The 17,468-nt window shown below is 40.4% G+C and overlaps 1 protein-coding gene across 1 annotated transcript in view; it reads left to right on the forward strand.

Annotated features, from left to right (window-relative positions):
- Positions 1-17,468, forward strand: part of FBN1 (fibrillin 1) — a 253,659-nt gene that overhangs the window by 154,085 nt on the left and 82,106 nt on the right. Inside the window, exons 19-31 of the mRNA XM_024740283.1 lie at positions 1,204-1,329; positions 1,894-2,013; positions 2,236-2,373; positions 3,215-3,265; positions 4,902-5,027; positions 7,034-7,261; positions 9,470-9,595; positions 9,715-9,843; positions 10,662-10,787; positions 10,891-11,016; positions 12,189-12,311; positions 13,600-13,725; positions 15,717-15,842. Of these exons, the coding sequence (XP_024596051.1) occupies positions 1,204-1,329; positions 1,894-2,013; positions 2,236-2,373; positions 3,215-3,265; positions 4,902-5,027; positions 7,034-7,261; positions 9,470-9,595; positions 9,715-9,843; positions 10,662-10,787; positions 10,891-11,016; positions 12,189-12,311; positions 13,600-13,725; positions 15,717-15,842 (1,671 nt within the window). The remainder of the gene's footprint in view (positions 1-1,203; positions 1,330-1,893; positions 2,014-2,235; positions 2,374-3,214; positions 3,266-4,901; positions 5,028-7,033; positions 7,262-9,469; positions 9,596-9,714; positions 9,844-10,661; positions 10,788-10,890; positions 11,017-12,188; positions 12,312-13,599; positions 13,726-15,716; positions 15,843-17,468) is intronic.

Here is a 17,468-nt window from a genome sequence, read left to right on the forward strand (position 1 = left end):
TTGCTCAGACAGTACATAACTTTATACTTGATTTTCCCATATTTTAAGAACTGTGTAAACACAGCCCTCCATATCTGTGAGTTTTGCATTCACATATCTAACGAACCTCAGATTGAAAATATTTGAAAAAAAATTCCAGAAAGTTCCCAAAAGCAAAACTTGAATTTGCCGTACACCAGCAACTACTTACATAGCATTTACATTGTGTTAGGTATTATAAGTAATCTAGAGATGATTTAATCTAGAGATGGGAGGATGTGCATAGGTTATCTGCCAGTACTATGCCATTTTATATAAGGGTCTTGAGCATCCACAGATTTTGGTAACCTGGTGCGGGGGGTGTCCTGGAACCAATCCCCTGCAGATACCAAGGAACAGCTGTTAGTTGCTGATTTAAGTATATTTACTGCTGTGAACCCATGCAGCTCTCCAGTGCTGAATTTATGTATCCTTTATGTAAGGGCTACTAGCTTGTCAAATGGTAATCTAAGCAGCATCTCTCAATGTATAAAATGTCTCTTGTGAATATGTAGTCTATTTTGTGGGCTGAGTGATGTACTTTAGCTCAAAGAGGTATAACAAACTGTTTAAGTTCTACATTTCCTAAATTATCTAAGTTATACATATCGAAAGTTTGGTTTTGCATCAGACTTGCCTATTATTCAGCTGAAAGCAAGGAATTTTCCTCAGCTCTCTGAATCTCGAGTCTAAATTCCTCATGGCAATTATAAACTCTACAGATTGCTTCGTACTTTATAAACATGACTGGAGACCACTTAAATTATTCTAAAGAAGAGACACCCATCCTGGAACTGATACTTATCAAAAATGGACCATACTCTCTAAATATTTATTTAGTTCCTTAAAACAATAGGATTAGTCCTTTTAATTCTGGCACAGTGAAACAATTATATAAATATTAATGATTTCCAGCAAATCTAGGTTTTCTTCCTGCTAAAGAAAGAAGATAATTCAATAGTGTCTGGTGACTTTAGACTTTGTAGATACCTAGTATAGATAATCAGCTCAAGCCCCTATTTTCCTAAAATAGGTAATTTCAGCAAAGATCAATGGTAGAGGAGCTTTGCCTCTTTCCTTGAATTAATCATATCATTATGACCTTAAAAACTTAGCCTAAAAATGCAAAGAAATTGCATGCAAAGGACGGGATCTTTTAAAAGTTTATGTTTTTTGGTTTTCCAGATATTAATGAATGTGTATTGAATAGTCTACTCTGTGACAATGGACAATGTAGAAATACTCCTGGAAGTTTTGTCTGTACCTGCCCCAAGGGATTTATATACAAACCTGACCTAAAAACTTGTGAAGGTAAGATGTATTTTTGTTCTTATACCATGTACTTTGCTGCCTTTCGGAATGCCACTGGAAAACCACGAAGGTAAATTAGAGTCACTTCTGTTTTAGACAGTTGTGTCACTTCGTTGAGATTCTGTGATCCTAAATGACACTCCTATGCGCTTTGTAAGCTACTGATGGTACTTACCTGCGATTGGTATTTTATTTGCCATTTATTTTGCATCCAAATGCCACTTAAAAGTATTCACTTTGTATTTGCCTACAACTGGCATTTTATTTGCCATCATTTACTAGATGAAGAAAATATTAGATATGTGCTATTTGAGTTAGTAATTCAGAAATCACACTTACATTTGCTCCAGGTTTTCTGAATAAAAAGATTCAGCCATGTGCTGAACATAGAGATGTGCTCGGTTATTATTTTTGGCATTCCATCTGGCCTAGAAAGAAAAATCTATCTAGGTCAGCTTTACTATCTAATGAAGAATATATGGTAGCAAACGAGACCAAAGTTTAACTATTCATTTGTGCCCAAGACTAGTTTTTAGCAGTAACGTAGACCTGTTTTTGTTTCAGACATCGATGAATGTGAATCAAGTCCTTGCATTAATGGAGTCTGCAAGAATAGCCCAGGCTCTTTTATTTGCGAGTGTTCTTCCGAAAGTACTTTGGATCCAACAAAAACCATCTGCATAGGTATTTGTCTTTCTGAGAATGATTTTCCTATGTTTATCAGTGCTGCTGTATTTAATGTCTGCTTTTATTGCAAAAGGGTTTCAGTATGGACGAACAAAGTTTTAAACGATCGTTATTCCTTGTTTCATGGTGCTATTCTTGCTGTAATTCCAATGTACATGTTTGAATTTTTGATATAGATTCTATTGTCTATTAAATACCATCACCCCCTTGCCCCTGCAGAAACCATCAAGGGCACTTGTTGGCAGACTGTCATTGATGGGCGATGTGAGATCAACATCAATGGAGCAACGTTAAAGTCCCAGTGTTGTTCGTCCCTCGGTGCTGCCTGGGGGAGTCCGTGCACCCCATGCCAAGTTGGTAAGAGAAGCAGGTGCTGCAGCTCCTGTGCCCGCTGGGCACTTTGCTCGGAAAGGGGAAGCCGAGAACTTTGTTCATTTAGGTTCACATGAGAATTTTAGAAGATTTCATTCTGATGACCTCAATGAAACATGTGGCTGAATAGGAAACTAAGAGAAGTGTCAAGGACAATAATTTTATGTGATTTGGTTAATTTATTGTCTTCCATCACCGCACTGTAATGTAGTTATCTGGAGTTGCTTTCCTAGATCAGCAATTCCTATTGGCTCTCTCAGGAACCTCTTGATTAGGGGTCCTGAACTTTTTACAGGCTCAGATTTTCTTCCCCGCAAAATGATTGATGTAAATGCACCACTGTTCATCACTAAACTAAAGTTGTTGCAAAGCTGAGGTTTGAGAGCCTTGCTGATTCAATGTTTAGTTATATAAATGTGTGCATTTATATAGTGCGAATGCTGCAGGGCATGAGATCTTCCAGTTCTAAACTTTGTTTTCCACATCCATGTTACAGTAATCCTATAGTGTGATTCATATTTTAGGACTAATAGCAAGAGAGAAATCGAGTCAATTTCCTTCTTAGTCATCACCTTAGTTTGATCTTTAAGGGTACCTTTGGGTCTTTTAGGATATCTCAGATGAATTGAGCTTTATTCAAGGAGACATTTCATTCTTCTCCTTCACCTATGCAATCTCAGAGACACTTTGTCGTCTCAGACTTATTCATAACAGTAAAATCGATTTCATGTTAAAGGTCCTCTTTCGTGTTTCTTATACCATGTCATACAAAGTCTGGATATTATCTCAAATTTGTTTTTTGCTTTTTGTTTGTTTTTTGGTACAGATCCCATATGTGGTAAAGGCTATTCAAGAATTAAAGGAACACAGTGTGAAGGTATTTATGATTATTTATAAATCATAAATTTCTGTGTGCATGAAGAATGCTTGTGTTAACTTGGACTGGATAAAGCTGTCATATAACTTCCCAGTGAGAAATGTGTAGCAGGGGGAAAAAAATAATGAGAACTGCCGAACATAACAGACGTGAATTTCACAAGCGTATATGCTATTAGCGTCAGATCGCTGTGGCCAAAGGGCAGGGTGGCTGAAAATGCTTTAGGTTGACCGTAGTTTTGAGTGACTACAATTTCAAACTGCTACCTATGAGGAAGACAGAAAAGGAAGTTTTTGATGAGGCTATAAAATTTGCAATTTTCTTGGTTTGTCCTGGTTTTTCGTTGTTGTTGTTGTTTGTTTGTTTCATGGTCACAGATGATGAGAAGGACACACTCTATTGCCTCGTTTTTGAACGTCTACATGGATTCTCTCCAGTTTCCTGTGATTTTTTTCTCATGGAGTCCCAGATAGACATAGGTCAGGGTGACTAACACAACCTGACATGACACAGCAGCTGAAAAATTTTTAAAACAGCAATTAGTCCCATATGTGGAATGAAATGAACTTTTTTTCTCAGTTAAAATAAAGAGGAACACTACATCCCCCACCCAAGGTCTTGCTTTCCAAATGATGACTGAATCCTTTGGCCTCTCTCTGGTCCAGACCCACTGTTAATAAGTTATCTGACCTCAGCAGCACATTTTGGTACACAAGTGGTCAGAACAAAACAAAACAATCCAAAGAAGGTAAATTTCCCCCTCCCAATTTATTTCTCTTATGAGGAAAGATTTAGAATATCTTTTACAACATCCCTGGCTTGGAAAGTTATTTCTTCTAAATAGAGACACAGTGTGTGTGAGTTTCTTGACTAACGCTCCCCTTTTTTGGCATCGGCAAGTAAGTGCCTTTCTTTGGGTTAACTTGATGGTGAATATTTTTCCCCAAAAAATGTGCAGAGAACATAATGCTCTCCATTAAGCAAACTGGGAAGGACTAGTACATTTGAGACAGATGCAATGAATGATGAATGAATGAACATGAGCATCTTCCACCACTCAAGCTGGGACCACCAAGGCTTTGACAGAACAGCCTGAGACCATTGCTGAGTTAGAACTAGATACACATTTTCTTGGGATGTCTCAGCACTTCTCAAAGGAGACTCTTTTGACTGGCCCCACATATTCCTCGATGAAGGATCTTTTTTCTATGCTCATCTTCAAGCTGCTTCTTCTTTGCTAGTTTGGAAGACCAGGCTTCTCTTTCTCTACTCACTTGCAGCCCTCTGGTCTCATAAAGCTAATTGTACGGCCCCTGGGAGCCTTACCTGAGATGTCTATAGTACCCAGACCTGTCCCCAAGAACTCCCACCAGCTCCGTGTCTTTACAACTCAAAAATTACTCCCTGAGACTGATGGAGAAACTGTTATATCTTTGGTAATAGGTGGGTTCAGTCTGGTTGCTTTTCAAACATCCCAGAAATTCTACATGAATTATTTGGAGGCAAGCTAGTTTTGTAAACGTATCAGGTTTAAAATGATATTTTCAGTTGTGGTAATAATATGACTCCATGAATGGAATGAAGTAGAATGATGTTATACAGATATATTAACTTCATGCTTTTTTTTCCTTCATAGATATAGATGAATGTGAAGTGTTCCCAGGAGTATGCAAAAATGGCTTATGTGTTAACTCTAAGGGATCATTTAAGTGTCAGTGTCCCAGTGGGATGACTTTGGATGCCACAGGGAGGATTTGCCTAGGTAAATACTGTTCATTATTTTTCTAATGAATATTTCTTAATGATTATTAAAAACTCAGTTAACAAGATAGAGCTGAATATTTGGTTCTAAGTACAGACACACACACCTCCCAAATTCAGCATTTCTATTAGGATGCATTGTGGCTTCCTTGACAAATAGCCTTCCTGACTCAGCTCTTTATTAATTCTTTATAAAAAGAGTAGAGAACATGTCAGTGAAGAGGAACTTTAGTTCTTTAGAATAATAACTGTGATGGATAACAACAGAGCTCTTAAATCTGCCCTCCATGGGCCATGGACAGAGAATTCTAGGTGACTGGTAAGTAGAACACTTTTGCTTAATTGGAAACTGTAGCCTTAGCCTGCTAGGCAGGGCTGCTGTAAGCCAGAAGGACAGGTCTTTGCAGGAAACTCTTGTGGGTATCAGGAGTGAAGAGTGTAACAGCCTGAGGAGTGAACCTGAGGGAACGAAGGCTGTTGTCAATATCAGCCATGATGAGATTCTCCATGACAACTGCTAGAACCCAAGTGACAATGAGGTGGAAGAGACTGTACACCAAACCCTGAATTCTTAGAAAGCTGCCCTGTGGACTCATAGTGGCAGCAGATTTGAGATCCCACAGTCATGCTTGTGGGGTCTTAGGCTTATTCTGGTGTTACTACTATGGCTTCTGACTGCCAGGAATATGTCCTTTGGATCACTGGTTTCAGAGTCCACGACTCTGGAAGTGATGCTCAGCTATGTTGTATATCTGAAACCGCTCTGAAGAGCATCTTTAGTGAAGGACCACTGTAGGTGGTTGAAAGAGTGGCATGCAGTTAAGGGATTTGCATCCTTTATGAATTAGGATTAAACAGCCTTTAAATATAAAACTGTATGGTTTATAATGTAAGCAAAACAGAATAGGAAAGCTGGAATTCAGAGGCTAGAGTCTTTCCATAACTGTGGATGTCAGTTAATCCTATTCTGAGTCTCAGCTTCTTTGTTTAGGAGGTATCAGCATGTAATGAGAACGCTTTTCCAGGTTCTTCAGTTGAAACATGCTTCAGTGTTTAGTTTAGGATTCATTTTGAAATTAACCATCTTAATTAATAGAGGCAACCCAGATGTGAAGTTGCTCAGAAGGCTTCAGTAGCTTTCTAACATTAAAGGAAGCTCACACTCCCACAAGTATCCAGAAGAATGTGCACAAAAGCACATGTTGAGGTGAAAGAAATACTTGAGAAGAGGAGTGGATGGCTTTTCTTTGCTGTTTTTTCCTCTTTAATCACAAGTAGGGCAGTCCTCATTTCAGAGTTTACTATTCCACCTCTCCAGAAATGAAGTGGATCTGAGAAAAAGGTGCTGGTGCTAGCTGAGATGTTCTCCAACAATAAAGACTGCAGTTGGCTTTCAGCTAGAGAGACGTCAAGACATCATGAAGTGCATGCACTGGTAATAGGCATGGTCTGTACAGGGAGAAAATCATCTCCCAAAAGAGCATTGTAGGATCTCTTTGAATACTGCTCCTTATGTAGAATTATCAGAAAATAACTAGAGTTCAAAGGATACTTGCCACAAGAAGAGGTGCACATAAATAAGAGCTGCCAGCTAAGAGTCTTTATTAAGAAGGAAAACCGGGCTTCCCTGGTGGCGCAGTGGTTGAGAGTCCGCCTGCCGATTCAGGGACGCGGGTTCGTGCCCCGGTCCGGGAAGATCCCACGTGCCACGGAGCGGCTGGGCCCGTGAGCCATGGCCGCTGAGCCTGCGCGTCTGGAGCCTGTGCTCCGCAACGGGAGAGGCCACCACAGTGAGAGGCCTGCGTACCGTAAAAAAAAAAAAAAAAAAAAAAAGGAAAACACACCACCAAGCCTAGGTTCCTTGGAGGGAAAAAAATTAATTTCAGTCAATAAGTTTGTAGTAAATCGTTATGTGTCCTGTACTTTGCCTAACACAACGTTGGCAGTTTGCGGCAGTGAGAACAGAGCAGCTCTCCTCAGCTTCCCTCCGTTCGTTCCCTCTGGCAGATATCCGCCTGGAAACCTGCTTCCTGGGGTACGAGGACGAGGAGTGCACCTTGCCCGTGGTTGGCCGCCACCGCATGGACGCCTGCTGCTGCTCCGTCGGGGCAGCCTGGGGGACCGAGGAGTGCGAGGAGTGTCCCCTGAGGAACACACCTGAGTACGAGGAACTCTGTCCCAGAGGACCCGGATTCGCCACAAAAGAAATTACAAATGGAAAGCCTTTCTTCAAAGGTACAGTGGTTTCAGTGGTTGATTACTCTTCTGTTAGGTCAAAAGGATGCATTTTCAGGAGAAGGGGGCCCGCGTACCGAAAAAAAAAAAAAAAAAAAAGAAGGAAAACCCACCACCAAGCCTAGGTTCCTTGGAGGGAAAAAAATTAATTTCAGTCAATAAGTTTGTAGTAAATCGTTATGTGTCCTGTACTTTGCCTAACACAACGTTGGCAGTTTGCGGCAGTGAGAACAGAGCAGCTCTCCTCAGCTTCCCTCCGTTCGTTCCCTCTGGCAGATATCCGCCTGGAAACCTGCTTCCTGGGGTACGAGGACGAGGAGTGCACCTTGCCCGTGGTTGGCCGCCACCGCATGGACGCCTGCTGCTGCTCCGTCGGGGCAGCCTGGGGGACCGAGGAGTGCGAGGAGTGTCCCCTGAGGAACACACCTGAGTACGAGGAACTCTGTCCCAGAGGACCCGGATTCGCCACAAAAGAAATTACAAATGGAAAGCCTTTCTTCAAAGGTACAGTGGTTTCAGTGGTTGATTACTCTTCTGTTAGGTCAAAAGGATGCATTTTCAGGAGCGCAGAGTTCTACAGACAGAATTACAATGAATGTCATCCATGCGGTCATCTCTGGATCATTTCAGCGTGCCTTCTTTGATTTCTGAATTTTATACGGCAGAATGTTCACTCTGTCATGGATTTTCTTTTTCTACATCTCAGGACTTCCTGAGTCACTTGCCTCTCCCATGTAGTCACTGTTAAGCCTTAAATAGATTTTAATACTATCCTAAAGCTAAGCATAAACGAAAGAAAAATCTTCTTGGGAGACGTTTATTGCCATCTACTAAAGCCCTAGAGGTAACCTTTATCTGCTGATTTGAAGAATCCAAGTCACTGTGGTCCACCTGACTATAGATAATGGTGTGAGAGACCCAGTGACAGGTCCTCTTTGTCCAAATACAGCAAAATTCATTCCTGTGGCAAACACTCCAGTGACTTATATTTCAAATTTTATTTTCTTATGCTATAATATAAAACCCATGTAAAAAAAAAAAGGAAGTTACAGATTTAATCTAATTCCAAAATTGAGTTAACTTCTTATGTACAATGATACAGACCTTGTTTACTTCAGCATATGGAAAAATCATAATTGGTTTCTCAGAATTCCGATTATTCAGGGAGGCCCAGCTTATGTTCTCAGTATAGAGTTTTGTGTCGGTTGCCCATTGTGTCTGGACCTACTTATTATACTTCATAGCTAAATGAATTTCTAAAAATGGGAAATGAGCATATAAATATCACTTAATTATCCTTATGTTAAAAAGTGTAGACTTTTTTTTCTACTGAGCATTTGGTTCAAGAAGTCCTGGGGTTAAAATTGTACTGTCTAGAGAGACAGTTTCTAGACAGCCCTCTAAAATGTCTCTTAAGTAAATTCAAAGGAACTTGGATGATTTGCTTACAAAAGCTGTGGCAATCCATTACCACAGAAGGACTAGATGTTCTTGAGATTTAATCTGCCAGTTCTGTATCTCATGACGTTAGGTAGAAATGAACTTGTATTTCTTGAGCTCTAGGTCTTGCTTTAGAAAGGCCCCTAAAAGGGGAAACTCAGATTACTCAAATTACATGTTACATATGCAGTCTTCAAGAAACTCTTGTACATATTAATTATATTAACGCAAACTTCATATTAATTGAGAAAATATTTTAAATTAGTACACATTATTTGATAACATGTTTTAAATAGTATACGTCATTTGTAAGGAGTTAAAATTATAAATGGCATCTCCTTTGAAATTCTTATTTCTGATGCTATTAAAAAAAAGCATCAGAAAGTGTAAGTGAATATCTCATTCCACAACATACTCAATTGCTTGCTGTAGGACAATATATTTGAAAATCTTCCACACGCCTTACATATAGACACTAGTGGTTTAGAATTTCTTATTCTTTCATTCGGAAAATAGTTCAGCGTTTGGTGTGTGCTGGGCTTTTAGAAGTCCAAATAAACCCACTCTTTACTTCTTCAGTAATACTTTCTAAAATGTAGAAGTTTAAAAGTCTAGATCTGTTTACAAAGTCCTATTTCTCATGGATCATCCCACATTTTTTAAAATGAGTATGACCAAGACCCTCTAACTTCCTGGGTTTAAAATGGGGTGTTGAGCTCTCCTCATTGGTCACTTATGGACTTTTCCCACATTTAATTTTCCTTGAAGACATCAATGAGTGCAAGATGATTCCCACGCTCTGCACCCATGGCAAGTGCAGAAACACCATCGGCAGCTTCAAGTGCAGGTGTGACAGTGGCTTTGCTCTGGATTCTGAAGAAAGGAACTGCACAGGTCAGTGAAGGGGCTCACCCTGGAGGGATACCCTTTGGAACTCTTGGTCTTAAACATGTTGCCACAAGGAGTAAAGCCATCCTGAGGCTCATCTGCTGCCACTTGCTGCTTTTGTGCAGACATCGATGAATGCCGCATATCTCCCGACCTCTGTGGCCGAGGCCAGTGCGTGAACACCCCCGGGGACTTCGAGTGCAAGTGTGATGAAGGCTACGAAAGTGGATTCATGATGATGAAGAACTGCATGGGTGAGTGCGTGACCGTTTGATCAGCCCAGGGAAGAAACATTCCAAGAAGCTTTGGTGACTCATCGCCTATGTCGGTTCTTCCTGCTCCCCCAGTGCGCTGGTCTCCTGACCAGTGAGTCACGCATTGGACTGTGGCAGAGGGAGACTGACATGTGGAAGGAATGAGGGAATTCATGCTCTGGGGCAGCGGGTGGCCTCGGACACCAGGTATGGGTCCCTGAGAAGTGAGTTTAACACCTGGAATAGACACCCCAGGGAAGAGAGAACAATTCAAACATAAGCTGTATTAGGGGTCACGTTCTAGGGTTTCTGTTCATCAGTTTTAGCAAAGGAGATTGATTAAGATAGTTTCATTAGATCAGGTTCCCTAGCAACAGGACTGAGATGGGGGTATTTTTTGAGGGGGTGCTCTTAGGAGGAACCTGTAAGGAAGTGAGGGAAGCAGCTTAGGGCAGGGGAAGAAGAGAAGCAAGTTGTTCGACTGGATTTTAGCTTTAACCTGATCCCACAGGGGCCTTGGACTGTGCATAGTACCCGAGGGCTGTCCCACCTCGAGGCCAGGAGGCTGAGATTTTATACTCCCACGTCAGTTCAAGCAGTTATTGGCCATGGGCAGCCCCCAGCATGGGAGCGGGGTGTAATTTCTCACCTCCCAGGCATTTCTGAGTGAGGTGGATAGCGGTTCTCCAACAAGGACACCTGTGAGCCATTAGCAGCCAGGACTCCCAGCAACTGGGCAATGAGTGCACTGGTCTGGTCGTGGGGCCCTGGCAGGACGACCACCCACAGCTTCAACAGGGGTCATTTCCACTTTGCAGATATTGACGAGTGTCAGAGAGATCCTCTGCTGTGCCGAGGAGGCGTGTGCCTAAACACTGAGGGAAGTTACCGCTGTGAATGTCCTCCTGGCCATCAGCTGTCCCCCAACATCTCAGCATGTATAGGTAAGGAGGAAGACCACTTACCTGCCGGCAGTCGTTCGGCCCACACCCCTGCCAGAGTCCGAGGCTTACGGCGGGGTGCTTGGTATTCTCATCTTCTATACAGACATCAACGAGTGTGAACTGAGTGCGCACCTCTGCCCCCACGGCCGCTGCGTGAACCTCATAGGGAAGTACCAGTGTGCCTGCAACCCCGGCTACCACTCCACCCCCGACAGGCTGTTTTGTGTTGGTAAGTTCTGTATGGTATGTTATTTATTTTCTTTAGTCTCTTTCGAGTTCTGTTTCCATCGCTAGTTACTTTTACTTAATCTTTCCTGTTTTTCTGGAGGGAAAGGTCTTCTCATGGTGGCTCACGATCTTTAGATCTCACCTCCCCCGTCTGTTTAAAGAACCAATTCAGTGAAGGCTGTACAGTGTTTTAGCTCTAGCAAGTATAATTTGACCCATGCTGCTTTGACTAGTGAACGGTAGCACACGCTTTGTTTCTGCCTATGCACACCCAGGCACATCAGCCAGTGATTACTAAGTACTGCCTGAAATAAACGCAGCCTGGTGAGTGCCGGGAGGAAGACAGAAAGCTTAGGGTGTGATCTCCGCCCTTAGGTGGTTTGGAGCAGCTCAGAGATTCCAAAGAATAATTATTGGGAAGAAGACCATAGCATGTTTATAGCTTACAATGCAATAGAGGCCAAGTCTGGCAGTCCTTAAAAATGAGGTTTTGTGGGACAAGCGTTTTGCTTTGTGGCTGGCCCTTAGGAGGTTTAGTTGTGCTGGGAAGAGTGGCACAGAAAGTCCCATGGCTTTAGAGTCAAAGTGAAACTTTGTAGAAACAGCCAGTTTTTGCCTGGTTTGAGGTATACCCCACGTGGAACTGCCAAGTCTCACATGGTTTCTACCCAGAATCATAAATCAGCCCAAATTCTTCTGAAGCATGGCCCAGGACAACTCAGAACTCCAGCTCAGGTCCTTGAAAAGGACTGGAACCTCAGCCAAACTGAATGTCAAGTTTGTAACGGAATCTGTGACCCAGAGAATTTCATCAGCAGATGAGCCACGTGTGCCCACTGTTGTCACTGAGATATGTTCTAGCGCCCAGCACTTCTCCTGCACTGTGTGTGGCACACCATATGTTGTGTTCATCTAACGCCCCGACTGCAGTATAAATATTATGAAGGCAGGGAGAGTATCCATCTCATTCACTGTTAGATTCTCATCTGTAGCACATAGTAGGTGCAGTTAATAATTGTGGAAGGAACCAAACAATGCCAGTGACTTGCGGTTGCCCTGGGATGCTTTTATTATTTTGTTTTGTTTTCTTTGACCCATACATACCTGGAAACTTCACACATGTGCCATCATCACAAACACAGAGGAAGGTGATATTATTTTCCTTTTTCTTAGACATCGATGAATGCAGCATAATGAACGGTGGCTGTGAGACCTTCTGCACAAACTCTGAAGGTAGCTATGAATGTAGCTGTCAGCCAGGATTCGCACTAATGCCTGACCAGAGGTCCTGCACGGGTGAGTCAGTTTTAGCTTCCTGGGAACTCTCTCACTAACGGATCCCTATGTAGAGTGGTTCAGGGCCTGGGCTTTGGAGTCAGACGGTCCTGAATTCAAATCTTTGTTTTGTCACTTTCTTGGCTGTGCGTCCTCGATGAAGATCCTTGGCATCTGACCCCTCATCTATAAAATGGGGTTCAGGTTGCCTGTGTGGAAGAGTACGTACAGCACTCGGCACAGTACCTGGCGCATGCTCAATAAGTGGAATATACAATACATTTTCTTGATTGATCAGAGTTTTGAAGAATCTGATCTCATGGCCTATTTCAGCGCCACTCAGGGTGTGTTCCTTGGACGGGCGGCCTCAGTACCACCTGAGAAAGTGTTAGAAATGCAAAAATCTCAGGCCCCACCCCAGACCTACTGAATCAGAAATTCCTGCGGGGGGCATCTCAGTAGTCTGTTTTCACAAGCCTTCCAAGTGATTTTGGATTTGTGCTAAAATTTGAGAACTGCTGGTCTAATTTACACTGCCTGTTGTATCACATGGGCTAGAAGAGCCATGTAATCAGCCGGAGATGGGAAATGAAGTGGGTCATGTAGATTTTAATTTTGGCTCAGGTTAAGGAGACAACTTAGGTTTAGGAACCAAAGTTATTTTATTGGACCTAGTAAAATCTACGTTAAAAGCCCTAGATATAAGTTTAGCTATAAAAATTAAATTTTGAAAATCTAAGCAGATGCGCTTATTTCAAGCATTTTTTACCTTAAAATATCTGTAAAACAGCAAATAATGGACATTAGGCATTTAAATTTGACAATTGGAAAAATAAGATTCATAATCATTTTTGAATGATAAATCTGTATCAGAGATAAAAGTGCCAATTAAATGGTGGTCTTTTTTTTTTTTTCTTGAGTTTGGACTTTACCTAAATGTTTATTACATTTTATTAAAATTTTATTACATATGTCGTACTAGTAGTAGCTAATTTATTGAACACCTAGTATGTGTTCAAGTACTTGTGTTCACAAGGACTGATGTGCATTTTTTTTTTTTAATGATGGTGTTTTAAGTGCATGTGGGCCTCCATCCTGAACTGTATGTTATAGATCTTGAAAATGGTTCTCCCCTTGTTTACCCAAGATTACCTGATGGGATAATTTATGTAAAGTGTCATTTGGATTTCAGAGCTAACAGTCTTATGCGAGCAGGCTGAGTTTACTTGACTTGGGTCACTTAACTTTTTCATCAGTGATTAATGGAACCCTATCAACAACATGCCATTGTTGGTTTTATTCTCTGCAGACATTGATGAGTGTGAAGATAACCCCAATATCTGTGATGGTGGTCAGTGTACAAACATACCTGGAGAGTACAGGTGCTTGTGTTATGATGGATTCATGGCATCTGAAGACATGAAGACTTGTGTAGGTAAGCAAAAAAGACAGAATTTTCCAATTTGCTAGTTATTCACAAGCACTGTTAAGTTACATAAAGATTTGTTTGGGTAGTGAATAGAGCCTAAGGGAAAAGTAAGAATATTTAGGAGCATAGTACGAATAATAATCCAAAGCTAGCACTCCGAAAAGCAACTTTCTTGTGACTGTGATATGATGCTCTTGTCAGATATGTTGTATGGACTGAGCTAACCACTGGTCAACTCCAGCGACCAAAAGACATTTCTTTTATGTCTATGCATTATTTCTGTCCACTTAACCCTCCTTTTGCTGTGACTAGAGTTTAGGCTTTTAAATTGTTTGCTTAAGGCAAGCAAAACTTATTTCTGACAAGAATGCAATAAATTCTAGAATGGATTGTTTTGGAGAGTTTCTGTTGCTGTCTTCAAATCTGTCAGACTTTTTAATGTAATATCTAATCTGCCTTTGATCCCATTTAGTATATTTTTAATCTCAGACATTGCAGTTTTCACCTCTAAAAGTTTGATTTGGGTCTTTTTTTTTGATATCTTCTGTGTCTCTACTTAATATGTCCAGTCATTTCTCTAGCTTTTTAAATTACAGGAGTACAGTTATAATAACCGTTTTAATGTCCTTGTCTACTAATTCTATCACCTGTGTCAATTCTGGATCATTTCAATAAATTGACTTTCCTCTTCATTATGGGCCATGTTTTCCTCCATCATTGAATTTTCCTCCATCCTTTTGCTTGGATGCCAGACATTATAAATTTTGCCTTACTAGGTTCTGAATATTTTTGTGTTCCTAAGCTTTATTTTGGAACATAGATATTTGGAAACAGATCGGTTCTTTCAAAGTCTTGCTTTGAAGCTTTTAAGCAGCAGTTAGGGTAGGGCTAATTTTCTCTATTGCTGAGGCAAGATCCTTCTGGACACTCTGCTCACTTCCCTGTGAATTACAAGGTTTTCCAGTCGGGCTGGTAGGAGAAGGCACAATTCTACGCCTTCTGGGAACTCTGATGATTGTTCCCTCTAATTCTTTTGGATGGTGCTTCCCCCAGATTCGAGAGTTTCTTTACACGAATATACTGATCACTACTCATCTGGGTGCTTGACTGGGACCCTCTGCAGATCTCTGGAGTTCTCTCTCCTTCTCTCTCTCTGTACATCTCTTTTCTGTCCTTTACTCAGCCCTATGAACTCTAGCTACCTTGGCATTCCCCCTCACCGCTTCGACTCATGGACATTTCCTGGTTCCATCTGTCATCCCCCTCCCTATGCCACTGCCTTAAAACTCTCCCTACACGGTCATCTGGGGCATTTGCAGAACCCACCTAGTTTGTTTCTTCTCTCAGGGATCATTGTTTTTTGTTGCCTATATCGTCGTTTCTTGTTGTTGGTATTTTAGGTGAGAAGGTAAATTTGGTTCCTGTTACTCCATCTTGGCCAGTAGCAAGAGTCTAGAGTTGAAATTTTAAAATCACATCCCATTTGTGTCTTTCAAAAACGCTTACCGAGTATTTGTGAAGTCCTAGAAATTAAAGTGAATGTCATAAAAAAAGATAATTTTTAATTTGGGAAAGAAGTGAAGTTTGTAACTCTCTGCACTAAGACTGCTAGTTTATCTATCTTTTCTTTTAAGATATGGAACTAAAATGTTGGCATCATGCAGTCTGAATTAAAATTTTCATCTTGCAACAGAATATGCTGTTTGAAAAAGTTTTCTAGACTGTCACATAAACAGGCTCTATCCCCAACCTCGAGTCAGTCAGTTTATTTGATTACTTGACCTCCTGCTTGTGGCCCAGATAAAAAGCAGGTCTGCAGGGTTAGCCTTCATTGTAGGACACAAATGTGAATTGGGCTATGTAAATATACTTTTTTTTTTTGAGTGAAAACATTTCATCTTTTCTATTTGTTTGTCATAGTTGCTTTATCTCAGGGGAAAATTTTCAGTGATATCAAACAAATGGTTATATGTATTAATAATATCTGTATTTTACAGATGTCAATGAATGTGATCTGAATCCAAATATCTGCCTAAGTGGAACCTGTGAAAACACTAAAGGCTCATTTATCTGCCACTGTGATATGGGATATTCAGGCAAGAAAGGAAAAACTGGCTGTACAGGTATGTTTTTTCAAATTGAACAATAAAACCATAAGTGGCTAAGAGATGGCTACCATAATTATAGATTAACATAAGTTTTAAAACTATTAATATTTTAATTGCATTATAAAGCATTTTGTATAGTATCTTTTCATTAACTTAGCCTGCACTTCTCTGAAATTTGTCATACTTTAGATTGGATCTAAGGTGAGGTTTCTTTCCCTTTACCTGTGAAAAAAAGACGTATGAGATAAATTACCACCATAAATAACACTATAAATATCAACATTTTATGAGGTTAAAGTAACATTTTTATATCAAAGTAGTGAACGTGCTAACTACCAAACATATCCCTTTATTAAAGCAGACCTTTCCCAATAGCCTCCATTGCCACCCCTTTCATTTAAGGTTTTATAAGTGAAATTAATTTTTAAAGAAACACATCCTATTGTAAAGCAATTATACTCCAATAAAGATGTGGAAAAACCAACCCAACACATCGTACAATTCATATATTTCGTCAAGTCTCATCAGTCTTCTAGTTTCTTAAATTAATGTGCTTTTGTTCAATTGAGTTGCTTTAGCCCTAATTAGTCTTTATTCGTGGGACTTAGCAAATCTCATGAAGTGAGAATTAAACCATTAATTTTGCTTGTTTAATCCCAATAGCACATAAGAAGGTCTTTTCACAGTATTTGTAGGAGATCATTCTGTTAAACATCAAATGGAAGCAGTCACTCTGAGTGAATGTTGTTCTTTCGAAGTGTTTAATTGACGTTTTCCTACTTGAGGCAGTGATGCTTAGGACATGGAACAATCAAGTTTTACTGTAGTTACCTATAGTAATAAAACAGATTATGGCCTATAACATAATTTAAAACATAATGGAGACCATGGTGGGCTTGAATTAGGTAACTGCATCATTTCTTTACAAATAATAGACTTTAATTTCAAAAGCCAGTTTGGCAAGCCATTGTGACTTACAACAAACGTTAAAATACTTGAAGATTGGCAGTGTGGTACCGGTACAGATCCTTTTCTTAATGATATCAGCATTTTTCAAGAAAGTTCCCAATATATGCGTTATCATTTTAAACTGTTCAGTTATGCAAAGTTTCAAATACAGATATATACATCACCAATAAATTACTATTAGTTCCAAAATGACAGATTCTAGCCAAATCATAAAAAGCATGTGGCTAGAATGCTTTCATGCTCGCTATATTAGTCTTCCTATGAAGCACGTCTAGGGGTCCATTCTGATAAATGGCACAGAGTTTAAAATCTCTAGTCCTCATGTGGTCTGTGGGGTACAAATGATGCTTATATCAGCATATCTGTGGTTCAAGATTTATTTTTAGCTTTCATTAAAAATATAGGACTTAGGGTAAGGGGTGTTGGTCTGGTAGTAATGCAGGGGAAAGTAGGACAGTTCTCTATTGCATTTTACCTAGTAGAGGCTAAATACCGTTGTTTGGCAAGGTTGAACTCACTGCAAGTCAACCCAGAGAACCGTGATTCTTATGAAGGGAGAAGTTAATCTAATGGGACAGTCTTCATTCCCTATAAGAAAAAGATCTCTAGAATTTCATGCTCCAGATTCCCGCTAACAGAGGCATGTGCAGAGGCTGACTGTTTTCGGCCTCT

The sequence above is a fragment of the Neophocaena asiaeorientalis genome, unplaced genomic scaffold, assembly GCF_003031525.2.
Source record: "Neophocaena asiaeorientalis asiaeorientalis breed wild unplaced genomic scaffold, Neophocaena_asiaeorientalis_V1.1 scaffold122, whole genome shotgun sequence".
Taxonomy (NCBI): domain Eukaryota; kingdom Metazoa; phylum Chordata; class Mammalia; order Artiodactyla; family Phocoenidae; genus Neophocaena; species Neophocaena asiaeorientalis.